The sequence below is a fragment of the Hemibagrus wyckioides genome, linkage group LG07, assembly GCF_019097595.1.
Source record: "Hemibagrus wyckioides isolate EC202008001 linkage group LG07, SWU_Hwy_1.0, whole genome shotgun sequence".
Classification (NCBI taxonomy): Eukaryota; Metazoa; Chordata; class Actinopteri; order Siluriformes; family Bagridae; genus Hemibagrus; species Hemibagrus wyckioides.
In genome coordinates this window covers 11,095,334-11,122,135 of record NC_080716.1, presented here as the reverse complement: position 1 = coordinate 11,122,135, position 26,802 = coordinate 11,095,334, and the positions used below count along the sequence as shown (strand labels likewise).

Sequence of the window (26,802 nt, the reverse complement as noted above, 5' to 3'; positions counted from 1 at the left end):
CTGAATGTTAATGTCAGACGCATTGGGGATGCATTTTGTCGGGTACATTGAATTGCATTTGCCTCTGTGCTTCCTCATGTACATACATTCAGCCTGCAACTTTAATCAATTACAATTGATTCGCACATTCAGGCGCTCCTAAAGGCATCCTTAATTTAGTCTGCTGTAAATAATGTAGTGTGAAATGGGTCAGTGAAAAGACTGATTTTATATATAAGAGGGCTTTTTCCATATCATTTGTCATTGAAAGTCGATGAAATGTTTTAGAAATAAAATTGTATGCAAATAAAGAATCATTGTAAATGTTTTTCTGAAAATGACTCAGTTAATTTAACTTATTTGATTTCATGCTTTGGCATGTAATGCGGAAATGCAGTATAAAAACTCTGTAACGTATAACACTGATGTATTTTTGATACGATGACTCAGTCACACGTTTGCCTGGTAATAATATCGATGTAGTAAACATAGAGGTTTTTTTTCAGTCCATTTTTATCTCAATGAATGATTCACTTTGGAGTCCTTAGAGTCAAAAGTTTATATGAATGCATTGTTATAGTTGAAAATCAGCATTGCAGTCACTGCACCACAAGTGCCACAGGGGGCTGTGTGTGTGTGTTTGTATTTATGAATATATTTGCATTCATGCATACTGTATGACACAATTATTCTCTCGTCTTCCACGATGACATCTTCTTCCAGAGCACTGTTTAAAGGAGGAAACTATAGAGTGAAAGGATTTAGAGTAAAAATGCAATCAGTGTAGACTTACTTAATGACTTGCGACCATTGTATAGTGAGTCATATGTAAGTGTTCTAACATAAAAAAAAGACTTTAGAATAAAAGAAAATCCTCAGATCTTAAGCCAGTTATTTCTGCATTCTTTGTGCTTTGTTTAAATGCAAAATATAAAAAAAGAAAAACCTGTTACATATTCCTGCCTTGTACTTTTACTATTCCACTCCCGCATCTATACTATATGTATATTTACCTTCACCACTGATGCTTGTCTCTAGTCTATGATAATATGCGACGCTCTATTTCTCCAGAGTATAAGTCAAGAGCCTGAAGCTTTAAGCTCTTGCAGTGTTATCATTCAGCATGTTGATAATCCAGAAAAAGCTGAAATGTATCTACAGGGGTATGTGATGCAGCATGTGATACTGTGGTAAAGCTTGTTCCTCTGCTCTCTCTACAGGGTTCGGCAGACTCGTACACCAGTCGCCCGTCTGACTCGGATGTGTCTCTAGAGGAGGACAAAGAGGCATTGCGCAGAGAGGCTGAGAGGCAAGCCCAGCTCCAGCTCGAAAAAGCCAAGGTTAACTTTTATTTGCCAGCGTAAATGCTCGTCTATATTGTTACTATCTGTGTGCAGGTGTGTTGTGAATGAATTCTTTAAGTTGTGGCACTGTGTGCTCAGGAGATGTGATCATAGTGATCATAGGGTGTGTGTTATCCTCTTAGTCCCAAAGGACATAATTCAGTAGCTACTATTAATTAATTTAATAAATAATATAAAACCAATAAGAAAGGTATTAAGTTCAGAGAGTGAGGAATGTGAGTGTCCACCCACTGAGCGGTTAATCAATAAAAAATATGACTATCAAATCATATTTTATTTTCGTTTAGTCATACTTACATTTTAAGATTTCAGCCTAAAAACATACTTAAAATAAAAAACTGAAAAATGTTCGCACTATGAATCACAATTTTCTATCAAAATGGTGCCAAGACATTCAAGCCAACTTTTATCCAGGAGGAAAGGAATGCTGGTATACACCCTGCCTCCATCAGTCATAGCAACACTGCTAGTGATTGTTGGTTATACTAGTAATAATGGGTGTCTGTGAGTTCATGGATGTGGAAGTGGGTAGATAGCACTTTCCTCCTCGAGTGTTACACCACCCACCTGACGTTGCATTGAGCAGGAGTTCAAAAAAGATGCGGTTGGATTGCCTTCACCTTGCTGCTTGCTAGCTGTTGTGTGGTGCGGACAGGAGAGATGCATGATGGGTGGAAATTGGCCATGATTTCATTAGGGGGAAAATAGTAGATGGCGGTGGTCAGATTACTAATTTGTCCTGTATGTAATTAAACATAATAAATGTTTGCAAAAATAAATGTTTTTTTTTTACAAACTGTGCACAAACATCCTAAAAATCATTGTTTGGGATACAGAGTAGTTACTGATTTATGACTGTGACATGTACATACAGTTAAAGAGTTATGGCTCATATATTTCTGCAAATATTTCTGTTTTTATTGCACATTCATTTCCTGGAACAAATACTGTCTGACAATTATTTAATAGCTACTTACAAGAAAATGGGGCCAATCAAAACAAGTTGAAAGACAGTGTCATGACTCACAGACAGAGGTCATGTAACATGCAAAAACAGAGCCAATCCAAAATGGCAAAGTACTAAGCAAAGCTAGGTTCAAAGCCAGAGAGAGCCAGGAATGTAAACAATGTCTCAGTAACGTCACTGACATGAACGCTGGAGAGAGAATGAACAGTCCGGTGCATGTAAATGGTCGAACTGATTGAAACCTGATGTGTGTGTGATTAGGAGGTGATTGTGAATGAGGATAGAATTCCAGGAAGTCTTGTGAGTGTTCATATGATTCAGTGTTGGCCTCCTTGACTGGAACTCATGGGAGTGTAGTTCGAGTGGGTACTGATACCATTGATACCAATTTAAAGTCAGTTCTGTGAGGATGGTGGGTGATAGGCAGTGCAGAGAGGTACATTTTGTGAGAGATGTTGCAATGATATCTAGAGTTGAGAGGAGCTAAATGAAGAATGGGCCTGGAACATTTCCTACATATATTCATATATACGAGAGAGAGAGAGAGAGAGAGAGAGAGAGAGAGAAACACTAAAGATTTACACAAGGGAAAATGAGAGAGGTGACATTAGAAGGAAAGTTGATAAGGAGGACATTTACAATAAGGAAATGATAAGGACATAATAAGGAAATGACGTTTCCTAGGAGGTCAGCTGAGCGATAGATTACAATAATATGAAAGTTCGTGGGAGAAATATCAGTAGCAGAATGGAATTAAAGGGATGAACTGTCAAGATGAGACAGTGTAAGAGGTGTGAAGTCTAATTTCTGGGATGAAAGAAAAACTAATGAGTGGAGCCTGAGGAACAGGGCAGCAAGTATACTGTAGCTGAGTTCTATAGACATATCTAGGTCTCAGAAAACTGAGAAAGTGAAGGGAAACTAAAGCTGAGATAAAGTCAGCACTCTCAGAGGCTTTGGGTACGCCTCCTCGGTCTATAAGGTGTGAGGACACATTAAACCGTGGTGCATGTTTAAAGAAAAGCAACAATAACCAGGGTTAAATAAATAAGAGCAATAGTAGGCTGAATGAAAAGGACGATGAAGATGATACGTAGTCGAGCAGAAGTCCAGTCTGGAGTGAAACTTGAGCTTATGGAGGACTGAAACCACTGAGACAACTAAGTATCAATTTACCAAGACACACTTTAAATCAATGTTACGTCAACAAAGCTAAATTCAACAGCACCAAGAAGATGGTGCACTAATAACTAAAAGACTAAAGAGAGTCAATGAAGGATAGACACAATGATATATTCACCAGGCAGAAGAGCTACTTTTAAAAGTGAAACTAGGTTATAACTCTGTATTCTTCTGAGACTTTGCCCAGTTTTTACTGTTTATTTACAAAAGATATTTTTAATAATAACAAACTGGTTTACTTTAGAGCTTTTTTTTTAAGAAAAATAATGGTATAAGGCAGGATTTTTAAATAAGGCAGAACTATTCCATTAGTTTTAATAATGTAAATATATATTTAAATATGCACTGTGCAGCTGATTTATTAAAATACCAAACGTATTGCAATTTTGGCTCAGTTGGAGATTAGGGCAAATTTAAGGAAGACTTATATATTGTTGTGATTGTGTCAGACTTAGAAAGGAAAGGATAAAATAATTGACCTACGAGCTGAAATTGCTGAACTGAATCCACCACAGACTTTATGTGTGTCTGCAGTGATCTGTTTATCATCTTTCTACCGAAGTGAATAACTTCGGACCTACTTTTAGTCACCCTCACTTGCTTAAACACTCATTTGTTCGTGACTTGCTCTACATTTGAAATGGCGAAACATAAAGTTCCAGACCGAACAGCTTTAATTGTATACTGGGGAAAGTGGAGCATTGTCCCACCTGCCTTTCCCTGGTGCCGCCACTAAACTCGTCTTCTAGCCTTTGAAGAACAGAACCATTTGTTTTTCAGCTGACAAAGCAGGCTACACTTTCTAAAGGTGTCCACTGAAGGACACAACTAGGAGGAAATGCTCTGATTTTGGAGTCCCAAGATCCCTCAGCTACAAATTCTCACTTTCTCATGCCAGTAGAGTTCATTTGTTAGCACTGATTCCCTAATTCATGCTAGGGAAAGCAGCTTACACTCATTAGTACAGGACCTTGGAATCATAAGTAAACATCATTAACATAATATGTTGGTTTCTTTCCCTGCCCTGCATATTTACTGCCAGACAGTAAATTTGCTAATTGCTAAGTCCTTCATTTAGCTCAAGTTGAGTGTTTTAGAGCAGGAAAAAACGAAACTGTACAGTGAACGCCTCGGAAATTGATCTGGGACGTGGCTATAAATGTCTGAAACTTTTGATTATCCATTGATATTCTGTGTTTCTTCTCTTCGTTCTCACTCTCATACATTTGCATTCATTTTAGCAGAACCTTTTATCCAAAGTGGCTTTCGAATGAAGAAATACGTGCAAGCCGATATATCTAGCAGAGGACGATATAAGTAGTTCTACCATCCAAGATTTTTAATGCAGTGCTAAAGGAGGAAGGTGTACAGGGTAGAGGTGTAAAAGCTAGTCTAAGTGCAGTTTTTGGGGTTTTTTTTGGATTAGTTAAGTGTTAACAGAAGAGGTGAGTCTATAGTCACTCTTTATAAACATATTAGCAAATCTGTTGACCATTAACCACCATAAGCTGCTGACTGAATGCTAACCAACAAACATAATTGATTTTTTGCAACTAATGTCAGCAAAGTTTTGTTAAATAAAGATTTGTTTAAACAATGTAGCTAGGAGCAATGTAGTTCATTTTCTAAATGTATATTACCATGTTAAAAATAACAAAACAAAATAAAATTTGAACGTTAAAACAGATTAGGCTTTAGCTTATGGACTAAGCTACCCAACATAAACAGAATGTACAAGTAAGTAGCAACTGAAATATTTTTCTTCAGTGAACGTTTAGAACATTAAGAAGGACCAATATTTCACACCTTTTTTTTGGTTTGTATTTTTTACCAGTTATTGTGCCAATTCCCACCCACCCTAGCACTCCTCTATCACAAGACAGCTACCAATCAGAGACAGTGTAGGCTAACATGTACTTCCTCTAAGACATCTGAAGATAGCCACCTTTTTGACCTGCTGCTCATCCTGCATCACAGGACAGCATAACACACACATACAGTATTTGCCCTTTATGACATAAGCTTACAGACACCCATGGTTGGCTAGTATCGCTGTGATTGACAGGGCCAGAGTACTTAAATCCCACCCAAACAGAGAACATAGCCAATTACTGTCTCCTGAATTCCCAGCCACAGATGGCTGTGAGGATTTGGTGCAGTCAGGATTTGGTACTAGTGATCTCCTAACGACAGAGTGAATGCTTTTCTCCTCCACCACTTGGGAACCCAAATCTGCCAATTCTAATCTCACACATTGTTGACTGAAAATGAACTTTCTGGCCAGTAGCATTGAATTAATAGCTATTTTAGATAACCTAATATAGATGAGTCTGTCTGTTATTATAGTCAAGGGAATATAAATAGCTTTTGAATGAACTTGTGTGAGCTCGTGCGTGCTAATTAGAAAATACCTTTTACTACAATAGCAACATATTATACATGATTGTATGCACTTTTCATTCATAGACATACACATCTTCCTCAAATGTCATCTCTCTCTCTCTCTCTCTCTCTCTCTCTCTCTCACAGACACACAGATACATGTACACAAGACACGTACACTTGCTGTTTCCAGAGATAGGTTTTAGACACAGCTTCAGGGTTACTTTAGGTTGTCTGGAGCTTCTTTCATTTTTAGAAACAGGTTTCTGAAAGGCAAAATGAAGCAGGTGTTCAGAGCTAGGCTATTTCTTATACTTTTTCTTTCTCTCTCTCTCTCTCTCTCTCTCTCTCTCTCTGTCTCTCTCTCTCACACACACACACACACAAATACACACATACACAAACTTCCTCAGTCATGTTTTTTTTCCTGTCTCTCCATTAATCTCTCCTTTTTTCCTTTTTCCCTTTCTCTCTTTAGCCATGTTTTTCTCCACTGTGTTAAATATAGCACTGGCCATCAATCTCATATTAAAAATGCATCAGATGCATGAATATTCATAGCAAGGCCAGATGTCCAATAGAACATAGGCATGGGGACAGGAATAAGAGATTATTCATTACCCTTGGACAGGAAAACAGCCATATGCTTCCCTATGCACACAGTCATACAAACACCACCCTCATAAACCGTGCTTTTATCAAGACAAATCATCTTGAGGTTCTAATTACTCAGGTAATTATCCATTATCTAATTTTAACCAGGATAAAACCTTATAATACTGAGGTCACAATGTATCAGGGAAATTGAATTGTTGAGGCAAATCTACAATAGGCTTATTTTAATGTTTAGTGTAATAGAAGCAGGTTATAGACGATACATGAACATTATACAAAAATATAGTCATTATGAAGATTATATAATCCTATGACCTCTTTATTAATCTACCATTAGCCTAATTTAAATCAATGTGACCCTAACCAAAACGTTACTAAGGATAAACAAGATTAATGATTGCGTTTTTGTTTGTCCCAATGACACTTAAAACAATCCCAGTTGTGTGACTTTTTTGTTACATTCCATGTTATACCAGTTCCGATGTACTCAGCTAATCCTGTTCCCCATTGCCACCGCACAACACCCGCCCACTTCCCGTGATTTCTATTCTTGGGGACCAAGATATAAAAACATAAAGCCACTACAGTAACCTCCAACCCTTCAAACACACACACACACACACACACAGAGAGAGAGAAAGGCGTGCTCTCTCTGCCTGGTCAGTACTGCATATATTATGGAAGCCTGTGTTGCATAACAGATGGTCTTGAGAAAGAGCGCCATGTAAATAGAGAAAAAGGAAAGAAACATCGGTAAAAAAATACTTTCAAATGTAATAATAAGCCATTTTATATTTTAGATCACACCGATATGGATATTAATTATCTTAAGTGTGTTTTCTCTTGGTTTAAAGGTAACGTTTGCATTGGGGTAGAGGATTAGGTTTTTGTAAGGTAAGAAAGGAGGGGGATGGGAAGGTCAAAAAGGACGGACAGACAGAAAGAGAAGAGCTGACATCAGTAGTCTTACCCGGTCATCCAGAGCAGAAAAGTAGTAATGTGTGTGTGTGTGTGTGTGTGTGAAGGCCCTCATTGGGATGCGAGTGACACTTATTTTCTTTTTTTCAATTTGCTTGCTCTCTCTCTCTCTCTCTCTCTCTCTCTCTCTCTCTCTCTCTCTCTCTATTTCAGACCCCCTCCCCCCACACACACACTCACTCAGAAGTGTCTTGTCTCAGTTAAACTGTATATGAATGTATATTGTATTCATGCTCATTTCCCCTCTTTCTGCTAAAAAAAACAAAAACATTGAGTTTCACTTATTTGATGTCTGTCCATCAAAGTCTCTTGATTTATGCATTGCACTGGAGACCTTCCTGTCATCCTCTCATTTGTGTTCACTCAGTGCTGAGGTCATTTAAGGGACATAGATTTTCAATCTGTCATGAAACTACAGTCAAACATTCAGTCAAATTTTATAGTGCATGTTGGACAGGTATTAAAGGCTGCCCTTCGATGCTTTTTCATTTCACACCTCTTTTTAAAAACGAAAACGAGGCAGCGCCATAATCCAATTCCAACCTTACAGCGCACTGTAGCTGCATTTTTTTTTTGTCTCATTTAATCTAATTTACGTGAAATGGATTGTAAAATGATATTCCCAAAGTCTCTTCTCGCATTTTCTCTCTTGTCCTTCTTGTCAGGCTATTTATAAAAGCCTTGTTTTGAAATACCCCATTCTCAGAATTTGTTCAATGCTACAACAGTGAGGGGAATTATGACGTGCTGGTTTTTTTATGTCTTACGCAAACATTGCCGCATTGAGAACGCACACATCTGTTGACTGATGGGTGCACTGGTTACGCCAACACACCCGTGAGAATCCTACAGTTGAGAAGAGGCCTGAAACAGGAAATTTGTAAAGCCAGGAAATGAAAAATAAAGCAATAAATCTTAACCTACTTAAGTGTTCGTCTCCCATCGTGATGCACACATAGTGTTCCTATAAACTACAGATCCTCTGCTCTGCATTTTGTCTTTGTCTCGTTTTGTCTGTTTTCTGAAACCTAATGCTTTTTCTATTGACAAACTGACAGCTTTGTGTGCTCAGTATGTGGCTAGTATATCAAATAGATACCATCTAAGTATTAAAACCAATGTAGTGAATTTAACATCTTCTTCAAATATTATACATGTGCATGAATACAGTTGTATAAATGTAATAATAGCAGTAGTGTAGCTGTTAGAAAGTTTGGTGGGGATGGGTCAGTGTGGTTTATTCAGATAGGGGGTTAGTATCTACCCCACTGGGGTTTAACTATACCTCCAGAATATTTTCTATCAATTCCAAATGCTTATTTGTGGTAAATTAGCGTAACACATGTACAGCTCATATGCACTGCAATTTCATATTTAACCACCCCAAAAGGCAAAATGAAAATATCATTTTATTAGTTTAGTTGCTTATAGTAATAAATAAATAAATAAATAAACAGAATCCTGTGTTTTTCTCTCCGTTTCAAAGCCACACTAGCTATCCTCTGAGAATATGAATATCAAGACAACAGGCAGTGGAATAATAATGGTCTACTGCAGGAGGAGAAGAAAAATGATGTTCCCTACTAGAACTAGCATGCTGTTTTGGGTATTTCCAATGGAACGGTTTTATAGATATTTAATGGCAACGGTATTAACAGTTTATATGCGTAACCAGCACAGTTGTGTCATCAGCACACCCGAAAAGCATGACAATATATGTAGAATTTACCTGTACAGAGTAAACAGTTATTTTGTTTATTATAGTATGTAGTTGTATTCTGAGTGTGTCAATAGCCTTCAGCTTCTAAAATTCGTACCAATTAGCCTATCTTGACTTGTTCCCTGACTTTTAACTTCGTGTTGTCTTAGTTAGTGCTCGTGAGCGCTGATAACGTAAATGTTAGCATTCACTCATGACTCACGAGTGAGTCAGACTCCCCCGGTTCCTCTGACTGAGTGCTATTTTTAGAGCAGGCACAATGGCGTCTAGCCACACACTGACTAAAAAAAGCTCTTTCCTACACTGCGATGACACTGTTGCACTACTTGAGGTAGTTTTGCCATGAAGTTCATTCAAATTGGTCTATATGCTATACATAGGATATAACAAAATTGTATCCCGGTGTAATTCTAACCTGTAATCTCAGCTGTCATGATGTTTTAACTGTCACAAAGGTATTTTATGGCAATGTATTATTAATATTATGGGACTGGTTTGGTTGGTATGGTTGTATGATTTTAAAGGTCTTGCTGTTGTTACAGAAAATGATTATGAATTATGTAATACTGAAATCTCACACGTGTCATCAGGTGACAAGTTTCCTAGCAGGTAAATAAATAATAATAAATAACATTGTGCAGTAGTCTTGAGAACAGTAAGTAAATATATACTACACTATTCTGGACAGTAATTTTGTTAAATAGATAGTTGTCTTCGGATTCTAAATCAGTTTCTGGGCAAAACGTAAGGGTTGTAGGGTTTCACACAGGGAATGTCATCATAAAGGGTCCACTAGTGGTGAAATACACTACACCAGATTCCACTTGAATCAATGAACTATCAGGTGACTGTTAGGTGTAGTTAAGGGAGTTAGGCTGGATAAGATGATCCATGATACAGGTAACAGTAACAGTGTCAAGTGGTGAGGTCAGGAGAGCAGAAACTTTAAGTCTGAGATAGGTTAAGTTGGACCTAACTTGTTAAAATGAGTTACTTATCACTGTTCTTTCTCTCTCTCTCTCTCCATTCGTTTTGTTTCTATTTTTTCCTGAGCAGACAAAACCAGTAGCATTTGCTGTTCGTACAAATGTTAGCTACAGTGCTTCCCATGACGATGACGTCCCCGTGCCTGGCATGGCCATTTCGTTTGAAGCTAAAGATTTTCTACATGTAAAAGAGGTTAGTCACACTTCCACACACACACTCAAGCCCAAACCAAACATAAACACACACACACAATTCACTGTAATTCACTGTGTGTCTGAAACAGCGCTAATGGTTTTGTGAGTGTATATTTATTGAGCTGATGTATATAACGATGATGTTGATTTACAGCCTCTATATGTGCTTTTGGCAGAAATTCAATAATGACTGGTGGATTGGCCGCTTGGTGAAGGAAGGATGTGAGATTGGTTTCATCCCCAGTCCAGTGAAGTTAGAAAACCTTCGAATCCGCCAGGAGCAACGAGCCAAACAGAGCAAATTCCACTCCAGGCATATGCTCACACACACGCACACACACACACACACACACTCAGGACCAGTAGACTGGAATAGATGACAGCACACTAAATTAAACCTGCTATTTATTTATGTAGACTTATTGTGCTGCTGAAATGTCACCTGCTATCTTTGTCACAATCAATCTCTTTCTCTTTCTTTCTGTAGCAAATTGGGGGCGAACTCCTTGTCCAGTTTAGGGGACATTGTCCCAAGCTCTCGAAAGTCTACTCCTCCCTCCTCAGGTTAGTTTCTTATTTACTTATCACACTTGTTTACTATTTACAAGAAAATATTTAACTTCAGGGTGTAATTATAAAGGCATATTATGGCACTGTGGTAACATGGTCTTTATATCATGTAATTTTTCAGCTAAGTGATAAATAATTCTTACATGTGACCAGACACTATGAATGCTATTGTGTAAATTCTGCATACTTGCTTTTGGTCCATTCTTAGTATTGCATAACAGCTTTTTCTTGGATTAGAGGTTACATAGACAAGCAGTTTACAAGTGAAGAGTTCTGGATATTGGAAGAAAGATAAAGAAATTTACAGTAAAACTCCGTTCACTGTGTCATATTGAATTCCACTGTGGCCAGTGTAGTATTTCAGAGCCACTGGTTGCACATCACTGTCCATTCCTACTCAGACAGTTCTGTCACATCAGCATAGCATGTCAACAATAAGAGGTCGATTTTCTATGCTACTAAACCTGGATTTGAACATGGCAAGAAAAACCTCCAGAACACTGCTGTGGACATCACATCCTCCATCCATCTTTAGGCGATAAACATTCATGCCATGTTATGCACTCCTCTCGGCTGCCAGATCTTCTTAAAACATTTTAAGAAATGACATGGCCTTAAATAGTGAAAAATTATTTATTAGTTCTTCAATTTCAAGTGAAAATGTCTTGAATATAGTTACATTTATCTAGTATTTCCTATTATAAGATTATAATTACCCAAATATAATATTATAAAGAACTATTTCTAGACTTTTTACTCATTTCTATAAATAAATGTGCTTAAAATAAACGTATTATATGATTTCAAGCTTGGAATTAGTCTAGAAATAGGTTTTATTAATCGTGTATTTGGTTTTTTGTAACCTTGTAGGAAATATTAGCTACATGTTACTATATTCAAGATATTTTCACTTGCTAAGATGTCATTTTTTTTGCAGTGTGGGCAGAGTTTACCACATTCTACAACACATTATAGAAATAAATCAGCTTTTTTGTGTCTGTTGAAAAGGTTTTTTTTTTAATTCCTGGGTTGACTGTTAAAAAAAATATGCACACTAGCATTGCACATCAGTGACAACTGGGACTAAATATTACTTGTTGGTAATGTTAAGTACTGAGAAAATACCTAACTCACATGGATTTTTCAATTGTCCATTTTTCAAAGATTTTCAGTAGACAACAGTGTTTCCCTAACAAAAAGGGTTCTAAATAGAACTGTATTTGTAAACAAATCTTTAATTATCCAGTAAACCCTTAAAAAGCCCTTGAAGAACCCTCTTTTCTTATCTATCACACATCCTTACCTATAGTATATACACCGATCAGGCATAACATTATGAACACTGAGAGGTGCCGTGAATATCACTGATTATCTCCTCATCATGGCACCTGTTAGTGGGTGGGATATATTAGACAGCAAGTGAACATTTTGTCCTCAAAGTTGATGTGTTAGAAGCAGGAAAAATGGACAAGTGTAAGGATTTGAGCGAGTTTGACAAGGACCAAATTGTGATGGCTAGACCACTGGATCAGAGCATCTCCAAAACTGCAGCTCTTGTGGGGTGTTCCCGGTCTGCAGTGGTCAGTATCTATCAAAAGTATCATTTAAGTTCTGTAAGTCCTGTAAGTGTCCTTAAATTCTGTAAGTTCAGTAACCTCACAAAATTACAGGACTTGCAGGGTCTGCTGCTAACATCTTGGTGCCAGATAACACAGCACACCATCAGGGATCTAGTGGAGTCCATGCCTCGATGGGTCATGGCTGTTTTGGCAGCAAAAGGGGGACCAACACAATATTAGGCAGGTGGTCATAATGATATGCCTGATCGATGTATTACATATTGTATTATATAATTTTTTTTGGCACTTAAGTAATGAGAGTTTCGATAGAAATAGTGTGATGGACTGGTCTCCCAAGCAGCATGTATTCTGCACTCAGGAAAGGCTCATCATCTCAGACAGGGGTCTAAAGATGGCATGTATTGTTGGTTTATGGGTTATGATAGACACTTTTGGAATCTTTGGAATAAAACTGGAATATTGATCTTTTACAGTCCTATACATAAATGTCAAGGAAAATTAACTACTGGAACAGTTACATTTGTTCTGAAAGCCCTAGTGTCTCTGTTGGTACTTTATGTGAAGAAGATTATATAAAGAACATAATGCATTTTATTCAATTTTACAGTTTTTTTTCCATTGGTAGAAGTTAAAAAATAAGCTTGTTTTTTCAGCCAATAGTTTTAGTATTTTTAGTGTGAATTTTTGTAGCGATCCATAGAGTCTATTTCCTTGTGTTTGGATTGTGTAATCTCATATATAACTGTTTGTATATGTCTATATCTGTGTATAGCCATTGACATAGACGCTGTGGGTTTAGAGTCGGAGGAGCCTGAGCCTCCTCCTCCTCCCCAGCAGCGTTCTCCTAAAGCCAGCCCAAACCAAGTCATATCCACATTAACCCGTGAGAAACGAATGCCCTTCTTTAAGAAGGTAACCTGAGAAGCGGTTCATCCCGTTTTTCCGCACTCCTTCGTACAGTTGTATGTCTCTCCAGCACCAAGCAGTGTGCGTCCACCTGTCTGTCCATGCAACATCTCTGTCTGACTGCACGAGAGCAATAAGCATGCTCACCTAGCTAACCAATTGACTTTTTCCCCCTCTGTCTTACTCTCCCTTTCTCTCTGAATTTCTGACCTCAAATTTCCACCTTGCTATCCTCTTCCGCTCTCTTCTTTCACTTAATGCTTTCACTTCGTTTCTGTCCTTCTTCCTCGCTTCCTCTCTCAGCTAAGCAGAAGCTCAAGTCGGTAAGTTAGGCTGCTGTAAGGAGTCTCCTGAAGCCTGAAAGGCCCACTGGAGTCTCTGCCTTGCTGTGTGTTTTTCCCCGCCCCACTAATCTGACTCTGAAACTGAGTGTAGCTTTAATGTAGATGTGTGTGTGTGTGTGTGTATGTGTGTGTGTGTGTGTGTGTGTGTGTGTGTGTGCATTACAATGAATGGGACCTCAGTTTATGACTATTTTTTATTTTATATCTCAAGCGGTTCACATGCAATTTAAACCTGGAATCATTTCGTTTGTTTCGTCCATCCTGATGTAAACACTTTTTATATAAAACACATTGCTATACTGAGAAAATACCCACAGGATCTGTCTTCAGGTCTGGATTATTTTTATTGTTTTGTATTACTAGCCAAATTGAGATCCCATTCGCAGTTGTGTTACAGAATGTGCTTTTCTTGCTTGCTTGACTAACTTGTGTATGTTGTGAAATGCACTGATTGTGTCGTCGATACCAAACGTGTACATGCCTTTGATATGAAATATCTGATATCTGTGTTGCTCTGCAGTTTCTCTGATAGATTAAAGTGATCATCTTTACTGTTGAATATATGTGAAACAATAAAGCATGATCACACTCAGAATGAAGACTCGTTCTTGTGTTAGTCATGTTCGATCTTTTTAGTGTATGTGTTGAACTTATTGGGCCTTATTTATCAATCTTTACATTAAAATGTTTGGGTGAACTAAACATGCTGCCAGATTTACAAATATCTACACTAAAGCTGGATTTCTTTGTACTTCATCTGCATATGTTGATAAATGCAGATCATTTATAAATTACTAAGCACATTCATGACACAAATGTTTTGCCATAAAAGGCAAAAAGTTCATAGAGAGCAGAAAATAACCAAATGATGACTGTGAAAGTATATAAAATCTCCCAGTAATGCAGCTCAGCCACTGCAGCGGTTCGACTACCGCAGACACAGATTAAGTGCATATTAATAGGTGTCATTTATTAGAAAAGCTGCTGTTATGTTTTAAATCAATGCCTTAGATTGCTAATAAAATTCTCAGCAAGTAAACAAGTTATCCAAATGTGATGAAATTCAGATAAATTTACAGAAAATCAGGTTACATTTCCCAAATCAACCACCTTTCTCTGAACACCACATTACCTATGTGAATGCTCCTATGGATTATTTATGAATAGATTAATTTGCATCCAGCTTGATAAATAAGGCCCATTGTTGATGCTATTATATCTTATTTTTTTCCTGGATGACTGTATCATTCACCAGAGAAGTGAGACCTTTTATAGATACAGACATCAGTCTCAACTTACTCTGTTCCACTTTCAGGCTGAGAAGCTTAATTAAGAGGATTCATTTGCAATGTGAATAAAGACAAAATTTAGTCTTACATTCCAGATTGTTAATTAGATGTTACAGTTATTAGCACATGTTGATGAAGTGGACTCATTGCTTCACTGAATACCGAAGACTGAACATTGAGAGCAATAATATATATAATTTAAAACAAAAGCTCAAGAATTAGTCAACTTTGACATAGTGGACTTTTAAACAGTAATGCCTTAGAAGGCATCAGTAGGCAGAAAAATAGTTGCAATGTGCAGGATGTTTGTCTAAAAATGTCACATTGCAGACCGTAACCAGAAACTCTATTTATTTATCTACATGTAAATTTATATTTTACTTTTCATAACATTTTTGGGGTTTTTTTGGTCATTCAGTGTGGCCATACAACAGTGGTTCTCAATCCCAATAACAGAGACCTCAGAGACCTTGTCGTTTTCTGTAATACACCCGATTGAACAGGATCATCAAACACTACATAAGCTGGATCAGATGTGTTTAGTGCTGGAAAACCACTCAAATGTGCAGCTCATGGGGTCCAATGAATTGGGATTGGTGAACCCAGACTAGTAATATGGTGTGGTTTAATCGTTATACTGAACGTGATGTAGGTTTATGTCAGTGTGTCGTGTGTGTGTGAGTGGGTGGGTGGGCATGGAGGATTGAGTGTGGGAGAGGGAGAATAACGTAGTTTCCTGCACTCTACAGACTGAGCACATTCCCCCATATGACGTAGTGCCCTCCATGAGGCCTGTGGTTTTGGTGGGACCCTCACTCAAGGGCTATGAGGTCAGATTCTTCAACAATCATGCTTGAATGATTTATATATATATTTATGAAGCATCAGAAATTTTGCCAAAAGATTTCCAGGCAGTTTTCTGACCACATCCTGGTTTCAATGCTTGATGTTCATCATAAAAGAGATAAAGATATTACAAATATACTGTATATATGAAGATAAGTCATTTACACTGATGTACACTGATAATGTAAGCAGCATTGTGTGTGTATTTACTGTTTGTCTATTCTATGTACACCCACATCTTTTTTGTACAGGTGACAGATATGATGCAGAAAGCATTATTTGACTTTCTGAAGCACAGATTTGAGGGAAGGTAAGAGCTTACTCAAAGTCATTCTCTGTGTCTTTTCTCTCCAAGCTCCTGTCCTGACTGGTCCTTCTTTGGGGTAGTTTATGTATTACTGTGTGTATGTGTGGAGCTACTTTAAATAGTCTTGTCTCATTGCCTTAATTGGCCATGCTGGACCATAAGCACAAGGCTGGCTTGCATGCCTGCGCCTTCTCCTAGCCTGAGTGTTTTCCCGGAACGGGACCAATGCCTCTTCCCAGTGCAGCACAGAAAAACACAGACAACACAGCTGTGTGTGTGTGTGTGAGTGTGTGTGTGTGTGCTGAAATGAAAGCAAGTTATGAACAATAGAGTAACACTGTTTACCCATTAAAATTAATTCATGTAAATGACAGAATTGGATTTCAGTAACCACAATTCGAAGTGCAGACTGGGTAATAAATGTGTACTTATTTTCTTCTAAATACAATTTAAGTGAAATGAGCTCTGGCTAGTACATGCTGCAGTGTCACTTTCTTTCCTCTTGTAGAATTATTTTTGGGAAGTCATTTTCTTAAATGGCTTTTGCACATGCTCTCTCTTTTCCTCACTCTCGTCCTAGGATATCAATCACTCGGGTAACAGCAGACATTTCTCTAGCCAAGCGATCTGTCCTGAATAACCCCAGTAAACATGCCATCATTGAACGCTCCAATACACGCTCCAATCTTGGTAAGTGCATGTGTGTGGTGAGTGTGTTTTTGTATAGCTTATGTACTGTACTTGTGTGCTTGAGCTTTCAGACTTACATTTGTCTTTGGAAATTGTCATTGTGCATGACTTCAGTGCTTATGAGTGCCCATAAAGCATGTGTGCATGCACCCTGAAAGCCATAGGAAATGATCAATGGCCTTCATAAGGATGTTCCAGCCATCTTTTTTTCCCCACAAGGTTAAGAAAGTGACAATATCTCAACAACCTAAAAACAAGACTCAAAAGTAGGACACACAGGCTTTTGTCCCAAAGTGTCAAGGTCTGATTCAAGATACAGCTTGATGATATATTACATTTGTCTTCCAAGAACTTAGTGTAGTAATGTCCTGTAGTAAATACTACTCTCAAATTCTCACTCGCTAGAATTCACAGCAGTCCTGTAGTGTAGTGACCGCCTATGTGCTGCACGGACCACTCGAATTTCACAGAGCTGATTAAAATCAAGGCCTATCTGCTGCATTTGCTGCAAGTTAGTCCTGTGTCTGAAAAAAAAAAGATTCAGAAAGGCATCAGATGTTGGTCTTCAGTGTAATTCAGTGGGTCACATGTATTTTCTTAGCATACAAGATACAAATCTCTGTCGATTCTCTTTATATATTTTGGATATAGTCCATATAAGGGCTTACATGACTCAAACAGTAGAGCTAACTTGTGGATTAGTCAAGATTTTTCATAGTTAGAGCAAAAACTATGAGAGCACTTCACATACAAAATACCAGATATCAAATACAATGTAAAAATATTTTATTGAAGCAACACAAACTAAACATACAAGCATAGTCATACACAATGTGCAGTTGACTGTAGAAGTCATTTAGTCTGAAATATTACAATTAGACCATCTGTTTGCGTTTCTTTACCATCTGCCACACTGGTTTTATTTCCACTACCTTGACTGGTCACACATCCCCACACCAGCTAAAAAAAGTGAACATATTCACTGTTCATTAAAATATATTTGTCTAATGGATTATTTTATCCTTAATGTACCGAATATTTCTTTGCAAAAAGACTTTAATTTGTCACATACAGTTGCAGTGAAATAAAAATCTGGCTACTTTTCCTAGACTGAGACTTCAAGAACTTAGTTTAAAAAAAATGAATAAAATTAATAAGAAGGAAAAAGAGTTGATAGAATACCACGTGCAATATGTTCACATTACATACAGTAGCATGAAGTGGCGATTATTTTTATATGTAGCAACGATACAGAACGTGCAAATATTACATAATGGAAAGGGATCAAATTATTGTGCAGGTGAGTTACATGTAGTAACAGTAAACTGCAGTGTACAGAGTTTCAATGGAGTCTTCATGGAGCTCAAGAGATTTGTAAGATGAACACTGGAGTCGAAGCCTGGCCTAAAGGAACATCGCCTAATAGAGCATGTAGTTATATACTTTGTATTAGCCTTCTTTTTCATTCTATTATCATTTAATCAATACAATAAATAAGAATATGCTTCCAAATGACAAATAGCTTTTCTTTATAGCTTTACTTCTGTGCTAAAGTACTTGAATATAGTCGAAATATGTTAATACATGCGGTATATTTATGAATTATAAGCTCATGCTTTTACTGTCATTTCAAGACAAAAGGATATGCCCACGAGGAAGGTGCAGGAACTGAAGTGTGTGAACGGGAGACAGGGAGAGCAGGAAGCTTGTTATGATTGTTAGTTTGGCTTGATTAGTGAGCCATGATTAAGATCAAAGACATTCCTTGTAGCATGACCTCCTGATTGCACTCCTGGCAATCTTTGGTACAATCGGCATTGAGCACACACGTTAAAAGCACGCGAAGAGCGCAGACACACACACACCATTAATACACTCCCAAAACATCAGCTTCAACAAATCTGTTTTATATAGTATTTAATAGTATGACAGATGAATATTTGTTTGGAAAGAAATGGCTACTAAGCAGCTTTACTCAAATGTGGATACTTCTAGTTAACCAGGCTATGTAAAAACTAGATCACACATTATCATTATCACTTATCATATCACTTACTGTATCGTATTGCTATCAGACTATGTCTATGTATGTTCATTACCTTCCATAATATGTTAATACTGAATATGTATATTAAATATTTCCCACTATACCACTGTTGCACTATGTCTGGGTAGCTGTATACAACCGTAGCATAAAATTTTCATTGTATATAGATGCTTAAAGCACTGTTTATGCACATGACAGTAATCTTTGTGGCCAGGAATTATCTGTAAAATAAATTCCACTGACTTTTCAGTTCAAATTTATTTCATGAAACAGACCAATAACTCATTAATGCATATAATAAATTGTGGTTTGTCATGCTGAAGCTACTCTAAATAAAAGCTTCCCTCATGACATGAATGGCAACTTGTGTGAATAGGTTACTGATATGAGCATGCCTTGTAGTAAGTGTTGCTTTACATTTCTTTGTGTGTTAGCTGAGGTACAGAGTGAGATCGAGAGGATCTTTGAGCTGGCACGCACACTGCAGTTGGTGGTTCTGGACGCTGACACGATAAACCATCCGTCTCAGCTAGGCAAGACTTCTCTAGCGCCAATCATCGTCTACGTCAAGATAGCGTCTCCAAAGGTACACAGACACAGACATATAGCTGACACTCGTTCTGTTCCTCTGTATTTACGACTCTTAGTGCTTCGGCTTTGATGAGCCTCGACTGTATAATTTGACTGTGTATGGCTATCCCTCAAAAAAATAATTTCCCAGCAAACAGAACGTTCCCCTAACATTAGCAGATGATTCCCATTTGGTTATTTTATGGAGAAGCAAATAATAACGTTCTCTGTAGGTTCTTTTTCTGTATAATTTGACTATGCATAGCTATCTCTTTAATTCAGTTTTATTTGTAAAGCACATTTAACATTTATGGATGTCGCAAAGCTGCTTTAAATAAAAATATATACATTTTCACTAGAAATGATCATTTGAATGTAAAGCCAGAGTGAGGGAAAACTCACTGAGGAAGAAAACTTCAGAGGAATCAGACAAAAGGGAAGTCATCTCATCTGGGTGACACTGAAATAATGAACAAAGGATGAAAGGACATGCATAGAAATATTTGTAAATGAAGTATCAATACTGCATTAATCTACTGTATCCATGTTTATATCAGTAATATGTATTGGATGGAAGAACATTAATACAACAAAACAGAAATAGACACTTAATGCCAATGTGATCTCATTCAAGGATGCGTTAGTATTGTGTGATTTCTATACTCATATTGTATTTGTGTTTGTTAAGGTGTTACAAAGATTAATAAAATCTAGAGGAAAGTCGCAGGCGAAACACCTCAATGTACAGATGGTGGCAGCAGACAAACTGGCTCAGTGCCCTCCGGTGAGTATAGACACATGATGTATACATGCAGACGTAGAGATTCACTTTGACAGCTTGGATAGATTTGAGAGAAATCTAAAAATGTGCATGTGAAAAGGGCTTTCTTTTGAACTGAAAAGTAATTGTAGCATGTAACAAAGTTGTGCAGTTGTGTTGAGCATTCGCATGAGCCCCAAAGACAACAAAATTATGATCAAATTAGCTTAGCTTCATGTATTAATTTATTTGATTAATTTTACAACCTTGAAATTAAGCCCATTGCAATGCATAACAGTTTTCAAAAATGTCATCAAATGTGGCTGTGACTGAATTCAGGCAAGCAGCTAAAAAAGAAAAAATAATAAAAATATATATTTTTTTAAATGTTAGATTTTAAAATGTTAAAAATAAAATAAAATTAATTAATAATAATAATAATAATAATAATAATAATAATAATAATAATAATAATAATAAGTGTAAAATTATGTACTGTTGCCTAGATAAATAAATACATAAATAAACAAAATAATAATAATAATAATAATAATAATAATAATAATAATAATAATAATAATACGTGTAAAATTGTGTGCCTAGAGCACCTCAACTTCAGAAAATTTTTTTTATATCTGCCTAAGGATGTCAGTCTGCCTAAAGATGTTTAAAACATTGCTAGCTGTGTGATTTCCTCACACAGGGAGGTCCTCGGATATCTATAAGTTGTAGTAAAATTAACATAGCTTGCAATCAGATACAGACACCTTTCTCAATGCAGCTGTGCCACAGTGAAATCAGAATAGATTTTAAAAATTTTAATTTTTTTTATTTTATTTTCTTACTTTTCACATTTTGGAGGTAACCAGACTTTATAAAATGCTACACACTTACTGAAATGCATGTTAAAAGGAAAGCCTGCAATTCTCACAACTATATATAGTAGAAAAAAAAGTTGAGTGAAGGGTTTTCCCAGGCCAAAGTATGCTATTTTTATCTATAGCATGCACCCCTAGAGTGTGTGAGGGGATAGTCTAAATGTCTCTGTCTTAGCTAAGTTGCTATAATCTTTGAGAATTTTGCATTCCCATTTTTGATTTCAGATACATTCTAAATGGATCTGTAAAATTCCTAAATGGGTCACCTTATTTCTGGGACACATTTCACACCAAAAACAGACAATACTCTTCTCCCTAGCTACTTGAAAATTTTATACGCTGTTCTAATAGTAGCCTGCTGTGCTGTCGCGTTTTTGAAGCAGAAGTAAAAGCTTAAATAAGAAATATTTAATGATCATTTACTTTTGTTTCTGTTTAACTTCCTGTTATATCATCATTTCTCTTTTTGCTTCCTTTCCCTTTCTCCCCCTCTTTAATTCTTCCTTCCTCTATGCTATTATGGCATTAATCATTCATTCAACATTTTTTCATTTCTCTGCCCCACATTCAACGTCTTTTTCCAGGACCTTTTCGACATCATCCTGGATGAGAATCAGTTAGAGGATGCCTGTGAGCACATAGCCGACTATCTGGAAGCTTACTGGAAATCCACACACCCGGCCAGCTGCACTCCAGCAAATCCTCAGTTAGAGAAACTCACTGCCGCCCAATCAGCCACTCCTGAACCTCTGTCTAGTCTGCATCTGCAGGTGCTCACCAAACTTCTACACCTTCTACACCAGGGTTAAGAGAGGGATAGGAGAGATGGTGAAGTGGGGATGGTAATCTGTAAGGAAGAAAGGAGGGAAATAAAAACAAGACAGACAGGCACAAGACTATGCTCCAGGGGTTGTGGTGGTGGAAGAGAAAGTGACAGAAAAGATCAAGAATGAGGGATGAGACAGACAGAGAGCAACAGAAAAGACTCAAGGCCAGGGTGAAGATGTAGCCGAGTGGGATTGAGTCTGTCAAGATCTTTGTGTAGTGAAGTACAGCATTCACAGAATCACTGATGTATTTCTCATCAGACTTTAAAACCACTGGGAAGCCATCATAAGGATTATACATCTCTGTCGGAATTCACTGTGCAGTAATGTATATGTGACAAATAGCAAAGGCTTCTTCTTCTAAAGTTTCTAGAAAATTAGGATCAATTCGAAAAATCTCCATCAATAACCAAGGAAGAGGGAAATATTCAGAGAAAGAAGGGTAGCTATAAACATGATGCTTCACTGTTGGGATGTTCTCAGGATGATGAGTTTAGTTAGTGTTGCGTTTCTGCCAAATGTACATCTTTGTTCCAAGGCCAGAAACGTCAGTTTTTATTCTTGTTAGACGAGAGTTAATTTTTCCACATTTTCAGACACTCCTACATGCCTTCTGTAAATTCCAAACAGAATTTCCTCTGGGTCAGCATGGTTCCTTAAAGCTCAGCTTTCTGGAGAATCTGGGATATAACTGTCCTCATGAACAGCTTTCATCTTTCTAGCTCCTCTAGTCCCCTTTGGCCTTGGGTGAATTCTCTGAAGATGTTCTTTATATTTTGGATAAAGGATTAGATGGTACTTCATAGGATGTTCGAAATTTGGGATATTTTGATGGCCAAATTTATGACTGATACTTGACTTTAGTTCTGACTTGTCCATTGGATTTTTCCAATCCTGTTTGTTTAGGTATTTAAAATAAATTCTGGGGTCTTCCAGAACAGGACTGGTGTATTTATATTCAGGTCACGTTGCACTTTAAAGCCACACAAGAGGATTCTGTAAAAAATTCTGTGAAATTGTGATTTAATGGTAAATTAATGTTGCTTGGATTGTTGTTTTATTCTGCATAATGTTGTTTATTTAAGTGTTCCCTAACAAACTACAGGTTCTTACAAGAGCAGGTGTATTTATATTGAGAGTGGACTCCGTTTAGCCAGTTATGTGACTTTTGATGGAAACCGGTTGCACCAGAACTCATTTCCCAGGAAACAGAATGTTTCCCTAACATTAGCATATGATTATTTTATTGGGAAGCAAATAATAATGGAATGTTCTCTGTGGTTTTTTTCTGTTTTTTCTTGTAATCAAGCACTAATATCTTCCCAGAATGCTGCAGGGTAGAGAACCTATACAGAATATTCCCTTTATTATTATTATTATTATTATTATTATTATTATTATTATTATTATTATTATTATTATTATTATTATATAACATATATTTACATTATATAATAGTAATCATTTCATTGTTATTTGTAGGTTTTATTTTTATAACCATAAGCTATAAATTAATGATGAAATCTGAGGTTAAGAGAATGTTAAGAGAACATTAATGGGACGTTCTGCAAACCTAAAAACATATCCCGGTGTTCTATTTCCATAAAGAAAACTTTCCTGGCTAACCTAAAACAAACCCTAAAAAAAATGTATGTTCTGGGAACCAAAAATTGTTAGCTGGGTTAGTGGTTTCACAGCACTGGGGTATGTACTTATAATGGGGTTAAGGATTATGTGCAGTTTTGTGTAGATTTATGAGCTGTAATTGCAGTTAAATCAGTTGTAGTGGAAGTTCAGCAGGGGTGAACACTTATGCAAAGCGTTATACAGTACGTGTATATGTGTGTCAGTACATGTTGTATTCTAAAAATAATGATCTCTTTATTGCCTGCTGTGGCTTTTGTTCAGTGTGAGGAGGCTACAGATGCATAGCTTTGTCTATGGTGAGTGTGGGTGTGCTGGTGATGAGAAAAGGAGAAGAAGAGAGTGTCAGTTATTCTTACATTCAGAGTCAATGCTAAATTTATACCATTCAGTCGACTATAATGAACACGAAGCAGCCAACGTGAGTAAAGTTGAATATTAAATGTAAAGGTCTACTTACTTCCGAATAAACATACTAATGTGGCATATCTGAGTGTGAGAAAGCTGACTGAAATGCTGTGCAGTGGTTTGCAGTGGTCTCATGTTGTGTATGGATATAACACAGACCCCTCTGAAACACAAGGTGCTGGAGCTGGTGCTGCTCAAGGGAACTTTTTTTTTTAAGAACCAACCTGTTTAAGCTAATCTAATCAGCTTTTGAACAATGCACACAAACAAAAGTCCATCTGGTTCTGAGAGCATGTGATATCGTCCAAAGTCAGATACTTTGACATTTGATTAAACTCTAGTTATCTTTAGATGCGTAAAGCATTAATTACAATGTTGCCCATCATTTGGCTGTTTCCTTTTCTGTTATTTATTTTAGAGTTACGTTTATGTTTAGTTTCTTTTTTCAACAGCTTGCCATTTTTATGTCTTCATGAAAAAACTCATGAAACTTTGCTTGCTCGCCTTACATTAACGTTTCCTTGGTTCCAGACCAGAAACGTTTTAATGATATAACTGAATAGATTTTTTTAATGATAGAATAGATTGTGGAATGATTCCAGCACCAGAACCTTGTCAGTAGTAAAGGGTCACCAGTGTGGTGTGTAATGTAAGTGTGATATTTACAGCATTGTATTGAATTGACTGTAGGAGAGAAGGAGAGAGACGCATGCACAAGGTGCAAATGGCGTAAGTTTTGTGTTTCAGCACTAATGCATGTATGCATATGTGTGTGCATGTGTTTGCTAACCCAGGGCACGGGGGCCGCCCAGAAGGCTGAGAAGTCTCTAGGAGAGAGGAAAAGTTCTCTAGAAGATCACCACCATCACCATCACCATCACCGTCACCACCATCGCCTACAAAAGCAAGAGAGCCTGGACCAAGCGGAGGACGATGATCCTCAGGAAGAGGCTGTTAAAGAACAAAGAGACTTACGGAGTGAGCGAAGAGCACCGCACATACACCACCGCTCTTCATCCACACGAACTGAACATCACAATCACCACCATCACCATCATCACCACCACCATCACAGTCACACAGCACGCACACTCTCCAGGCAAGAAACGCTGGAGAGCAGAGACTCTGCGTGTGCAGAGCCACATGCCACTCACACACACTCAGATCAACCTACACACTTACACACACGCCATACAGGGGAGGAAGAGGAGGAGGAAGAGGAAGAAGAAGAAGAAGAAGAAGAAGAAGAGGAGGAGGAGGATGAGGAGGAGGAAGAGGAAGAGGAGGAAGATCAGCCTGTTCAACATAACCATCATCACCACCATCATCATCATGGGAAGGGAGGAAGGGAACGGGAGCGAGAGCACGATCACAGCGAGCGCAATGGCCAGCAAAGTGGACAGCAGAGGTCACAACGGGAACGCTATCATGGGTGTGAAAGACAACACTCTGTTGAAGAAGAAGAGAAGAAAGACGAGACAGACTGGGAGACAGATCCCTACATTGAGCAGTAATGCACAACAAACACACAAACACAGCCAATGACTGCATCGAACAGACAAAACATACACTTTTACAAAAACCTAGATTCAGGTCCAGAATTATTGCCAACCTCGATCTACAAAAGTAAGGAACGTTTAAAGGTGCAGTTTGTAATGGTTTAGTGTGTTACTAGATCTAGAATGATGGAAGCTATGTGATGTGCAATAATATGGCCATGTGATTGATTTGGCTAGTAGCTTCATGTCAGGCTTCTCTTGATCATGTTTCCAGTCTGGAAATGAGCTCCACCTGACAGGATGTTTTGAAGAAAAGCTGAAAAACAACTTATGATGGAAGCATCCAGTCATTTCAGTGTCGTTATAGAGGAAGAGAAGGTTCATCAGCATTTTCACAGATTCATTGTGATCGACCTGACAGATTGCAGAGAGCTTGAATAATTACAAACTGCTCCTTTAACAGCGAGATTTGACATAATGTTCTATCATGTTGCCATGGCGACCCATAGAATTTTATTCTAAATCAAGGGAATAAGCAAAAAATCTTCCAAACAGAAAGTTAGATATGTTGTAGACCCTCCTGAATATTGTGTCTATCATTCCAAATATTATTATAGTACACAACATTTTCAGTTTAGAATTTGTCCACACAGAGACTTCCGTATGGACACGTAACGTATAACCCTTAGTGTTATGCCTGGGAACTGCCAAAATCTGTGGCTATGATACTTTTTTGTATTTTTAGGCTGCCAGGACCGAGTCATCAACTCGTCAAAAAAATGTACATTTCCTTGAATGCCACAAACACTCGTGGTGTAGATGACACACAGGGTCAAATTTCTGTCATGGTCTCATCTGACATTGGTTCCAGTTCACTTTAGGTTCAGTGCAAAGAATAAATGTGTAGTAATAGAAAATTAGATCTAGAAAACAGAAAATTACTAGAGAACTATGAAGCTAATAATGCTAATTCTGCGCCTGTCACACCTCACACATTTACACACACACACACATACATGTGCTGCTATCCTGCCCTCTGGACTTTTGGCTCTCTGTTACTATGCCTCTTTGTAAAGACTGGTGTTTTTAAAGATGACTACATTATTGTAAATAAGATATAGGTATCCATGCATACTTGTTCTATCAGTGTGTGGAAACGTGAATATTAAACAAATAAATATGAGTCATTATTAATTTCATATGGCATGAATAATGGAGGTATGTTTTTCATATCTGGTTGCACCGTCATGTTTAATCGGGGATTCTTTT

The 26,802-nt window shown here is 37.4% G+C and overlaps 1 protein-coding gene across 6 annotated transcripts in view; it reads left to right on the top strand.

Moving 5' to 3' along the window:
- Positions 1 to 26,732, top strand: part of cacnb2a (calcium channel, voltage-dependent, beta 2a) — a 68,747-nt gene extending 42,015 nt beyond the window's left edge. For 4 of the 6 annotated variants that reach the window (XM_058394724.1, XM_058394727.1, XM_058394728.1 and 1 more), the window contains 12 exons: positions 1,200 to 1,319; positions 10,244 to 10,366; positions 10,545 to 10,681; positions 10,856 to 10,932; positions 13,291 to 13,430; positions 15,807 to 15,887; positions 16,155 to 16,213; positions 16,791 to 16,900; positions 19,382 to 19,533; positions 20,206 to 20,301; positions 21,740 to 21,925; positions 24,829 to 26,732. In XM_058394724.1, the coding sequence (XP_058250707.1) occupies positions 1,200 to 1,319; positions 10,244 to 10,366; positions 10,545 to 10,681; positions 10,856 to 10,932; positions 13,291 to 13,430; positions 15,807 to 15,887; positions 16,155 to 16,213; positions 16,791 to 16,900; positions 19,382 to 19,533; positions 20,206 to 20,301; positions 21,740 to 21,925; positions 24,829 to 25,548 (2,001 nt within the window). In that variant the 3' untranslated portion in view covers positions 25,549 to 26,732. Of the gene's footprint in view, positions 1 to 1,199; positions 1,320 to 10,243; positions 10,367 to 10,544; positions 10,682 to 10,855; positions 10,933 to 13,290; positions 13,431 to 13,727; positions 13,748 to 15,806; positions 15,888 to 16,154; positions 16,214 to 16,790; positions 16,901 to 19,381; positions 19,534 to 20,205; positions 20,302 to 21,739; positions 21,926 to 24,828 lie in introns of all 6 variants that reach the window. The other 2 variants (XM_058394726.1, XM_058394729.1) reach the window with 1 other exon arrangement.
- The last annotated feature ends 70 nt before the right edge of the window (positions 26,733 to 26,802 follow it).